Source organism: Cupressus sempervirens, chromosome 9 (genome assembly GCF_028749045.1).
Source record: "Cupressus sempervirens isolate cs-2001-9-10 chromosome 9, ASM2874904v1, whole genome shotgun sequence".
In the NCBI taxonomy this organism is placed as follows: Eukaryota; Viridiplantae; Streptophyta; class Pinopsida; order Cupressales; family Cupressaceae; genus Cupressus; species Cupressus sempervirens.
The window spans coordinates 541,346,283-541,350,647 of record NC_143126.1 but is presented as its reverse complement, the minus strand read 5'-3'; the positions used below and the strand labels follow the sequence as shown (position 1 = coordinate 541,350,647).

General features: G+C 36.9%; 1 protein-coding gene across 1 annotated transcript; it reads right to left on the bottom strand.

Moving 5' to 3' along the window:
• Positions 1-652: 652 nt before the first annotated feature.
• Positions 653-3,887, bottom strand: LOC149539764 (uncharacterized). Its single transcript, XM_089800966.1, has 2 exons — positions 2,672-3,887; positions 653-1,780 (listed from the first exon to the last, which is right to left on the bottom strand). Exons 1-2 carry the CDS (start codon positions 3,248-3,250, stop codon positions 1,070-1,072), a joined length of 1,290 nt encoding a protein of 429 aa, XP_089657092.1. The 5' UTR covers positions 3,251-3,887; the 3' UTR covers positions 653-1,069.
• Between the last annotated feature and the right edge of the window lie 478 nt (positions 3,888-4,365).

Sequence of the window (4,365 nt, the reverse complement as noted above, 5' to 3'; positions counted from 1 at the left end):
GCAGCATTCCCTAAATTGGGTTAGGGGTGTTTAGTGCTTTGAGAAATGACTAAAGGATAATGCTTCAATTGGAAAACAATTATATTGTCATGAAATTTAGACATTCTGTTAACAGTCATGTCCTACATATTGAAGAAAGTTTTCACTGAAGTCAGCATTGATGCCTAGGGTATCTAAAGGTAGATCTTAAATCACCATGAGAAGCTAAATTATCCACATCCATAAACAAAACAAGTCAATCCATCCCTAAATTGAGCTAGGGGTTAAAAGTTCTTCAACAAGTTAATCTAGTATAATGCATCAATTAAAGGATGTTTATTTGTCATGAAATCTAGGAATTCGCAATCTTGTCCTGCCTTACAAAGAAAGTTTTCATTATAGTCAGCATTGGCATTTAGGGTTTCTTAAGGTACATCTTCAAGCACCATGTGGAGTAAAATATTAACATGCAATCAAGGTCAACATGTTAACTTGCATCTACAAAAAAATTAATATCCCTGCCATCACTAGTTTTCTTGAACAATTTGTATGTCTACAGAAAAATTCTCTTTTTACAAGTTAGAAAAATATTGATGATTAAAAAAAATTCTCTCGGATCATTGATGATCAGATACAAAATTCCTAGATCATGCAGAAATGTCATGCATGGACATAAGATAGAAATTAAAATTTCTATATAAAAATGCCTCAATCTGAGGGCACATAAAATAATTCATAATATTGTAATCTCACGACCACCTGGAGCATCAATTGGATGATATCATCCTAAATAATAATATCTAACATGTCTCAACCATTCCAAACCTTTGTAATCATTTTTTTAAACCCAAGAAGCCAGCATAACTGATTCAACATTACCACATACAGAAAATGCTGTATAGATCAGCCAACTGATGCCAAAGCCAATGTTTTTGACTCTAGACAATATCAAAGTTATGATATGCCAAGGTCAACTTTCTCTCTTGTACAATTGATAGATTAGTATTGATCACAAGTGAGCTATATCAATCAGACAAAGAACTCGCATAGCATCAAAAGTTATTCATCTTTTAGAAGAGAATAGAATATATCAATGAGGAAACAATTTCTCATATAGAAGCCTCAAATGAGCAGTATCATTGATCCTCTCAATCTTCCATCCTGTTTTTGAAGAATGCCGCAGGACAGTTATGGAGGAGTTGTCTATACAAATACGGTGGATCATTAGTGGATTAGACCCCAGAAGACCTGTCAGAAGACACTTAATAGCCATTTCATGTGTGAAAATGCCCACACATTCAGGCTGCCTTCTAGAATTTTCCTTTGCTTGCCTACCAATGTTGCCATCTTCAAGCGACAACTCATCTTCTGTCCCATTGTCTCCTGTTGTTACAAACTGCAGCCTGCTTTTACCAGACTTTCTTTTTGCCAGTTGTTTCTGTCCATTAAACAATTCCCACTGTGAAATAGTTGTCCCATCCCCATCTTCAATTGGATGAACCTGCATCATAGAGTTTTGGCTACCATATGCCTTGATATTATTTTGATAGTGTGCAAAGCCCATATGTGTTGATTTCATAGATCTCCGCAGCACTTTATTATTCAAAAATTCTACCATGCGGAACTCAACTTGTCGTTCAGACTCCCCACCTGGTGCACAGAAGTCAGGCTGAGATCTGCTGATAATATTGACAATTTCAGGGGTGTAAATATCTGAAAAATGGCAACCTTCCCATTGACCTTGGCTAATTTCTATCAGCCCATCTGAGCATTGGATCTTCTCTTCCAATATGTCCATCTCCTGCAGAAAAACATGCCAATTAAGATACTCTGACAAAATTAAGCTTCTCAAGTCATCAAAGCCAATAGTCACCCTTTCCAAGTCCACCCATTAATCACATCAAAATTATATTGCACACATAAGAAATTGAATTCTATTTACTCAAATAATTTGCGAAGGCAAGAAAGTCTAAATGAAAGGTACTTGTATGCAGTTCAGGGAGCTGGTAAATGTAAAAGAATGGCACAATTTTCTTAAACAAACCATCGCTGCTAAATGCCCCCACACTCCATAACCAGATGAGGTAAACAACACATAATTTCACTGGAAAGCAATCTCTCAATTTTGCTGAAGAGCAATTTCTCCAGTTTCTATAGAACGAGCAAAATTTGGTAACAAACTTACAAAGCAAAAGCAAACAATCAATCTAAATCGCAACAAAGGCAGAGCCTCTCAGAAGCAGGGTGCAGTCTTCTAGTGCATATGAGCTTTTTTAACAATTATTTTGATGACTAGTTGCACTGCCATGTTCGTTTGTTTAGATGGAAGACAGTGGATGAGGGTTTACATGTGCCCCAAAAAAGTTTTAAACAGATGCAAAGCTAGATAAACTCGATCCTTCAAGGACAATACAAGCATAAATTGTAGATTAGCAACAAACAATCTTACACAGTGTGCATCCCTATCACTTGCAAAAAACCTCTGCAATTAACAACCATACCCAATCCAGAAACACCAAGCTGAAACAAAATCACAACAAAATGTTCAAATACAGAGGAAAAGCAAGCAAGAGAAAGATCAGACGTTATGTCATACCCCGATTGTCTACATATCCGTAAAAAAGATAACCAAGCCGAAATTCCATTGTCCCATACGTTTTGAACAAGCCACGACAGAGATCTACTAACATACCTGGCAGACAAACAATGCGGTGTGTTTTGCGCGTTCCAAAGGGGAAGAATACACCTCATCAAACCTAAGCCCTTGTGAATTCAAAAACACGGCCAGGGCCCTGGCCTGCCTCTTCCCATTGGATGTCAAAATTGCAGAAGGGCACCTGCCGCCTATAAAATCGGGTTTATCATCCATGGTACTCTCTGCATGGCGAATCAGGTACACCTCTACACCCAAATCATCCTCAAACCCATCAAACCCATTACTGCCAGTATGATGATGGTGCGGGGCACCCGTGGTCAAAGAATGATGATTCCCAGTAGGAGGAGCAAAATGGCTCTGAGACAAAACATGATAAGGGTCCCATACTCTTACTGAAGAACCCAGATATGGAGTCCCACTACATGATAGCTGAGGAGATAATGGAGATGCCGAAGGATGACAAGGAAGCACCTCAGGCTCCTGCTCTAGAACCTTCCTTGATTGTTTACCCACTTGTTGCTGGAGCAACCCAGCTGCAGCTGCCGCCGCTTCTTCTTCTTCTTCTGGTTCTCCCCCTTCTTCTGATTCTTCATGAGTTGATTGTATTATACCCATTTTAGTAATCGGTATTAGATATGGACGGGGGGGAGCATGTGGAAACACCCCTCCTGCAACATTCTCTAATACAACAATAATTTGAGAAAACGAATGTACTAAAATTATGGTACAGAAAAGCTGATAATCACAATGATCCCCCAAAAATTGTTCCCTGGCATCCGAGTAGGCCCTTCGGATGGGGATCTGAGCATGGGCATTGGAGCCCAATTGTCAAAATGCTGTGAATAAGATGATATTGTAATGTGAACCCCCGGTTGAAAAAATATCAGTTTTTGTGATCCCCATTTCTCGGGCGAGCTTTTCTATAATATGTATTTCCTTGTGTAAAGAAAGTCGGGTGATCGTGTGATGCATTCTGTAAATATATTATTTTTTTGGTTTTTAACCTACGTTGGTAGTATGCTTGGATCTCGCACCAAGTAAACAATCACCTTTATTTCACAACACTTTGCCCTAAAAGACCATCCAATGGCAATTACAGTGTCCCCATTTTATTGGAAAGTTTGTACATCACTCGATCTGGATATGATTGTCTTGTTCCCCTTCATTCGCCATCAAATACATATGTTTTATGCAATGAACAAAGTCAATCATACCACAGCAATCCTATTGTTGCGCTCTACAAATGAACACACATTTACATGATTATTCTACTAATATCTTTGAGAAAAGCAGAATTAGGGATCATTGAGTATAGTAACGCAGTATTAGGTAATATAGGTAGTAGAGGAGAAAACTGTTTTTTAGTTTTTTTTTATCTTCATTTCTTTGGTTTGTTTTTATGTTGGATTTCCTCAAGAAATGTGCACATATATAATATTGTGGGTATTTTGTAATGTTTTTTATTTTTTAATTTTATTTCAAATTAAATTAGTGATTTGCTTTTGCAATAAAATTTCTCTATTTTTTCTTTATCTTCAGAGTTTTAAACTTTAGATTTCACATATAATCATTGTAATTTGATGTTTGAGGCATAGGAGTTATTATTAGGTATTTTAAAAATGGAATGGTTGTGAAAAATTTAAAGTTCAACACATTTTTTTATATGTTTATTATATTTTATAAGTTTGTAGTAAATTTCTTTGTCATGCATTAATATAATCATATATTTA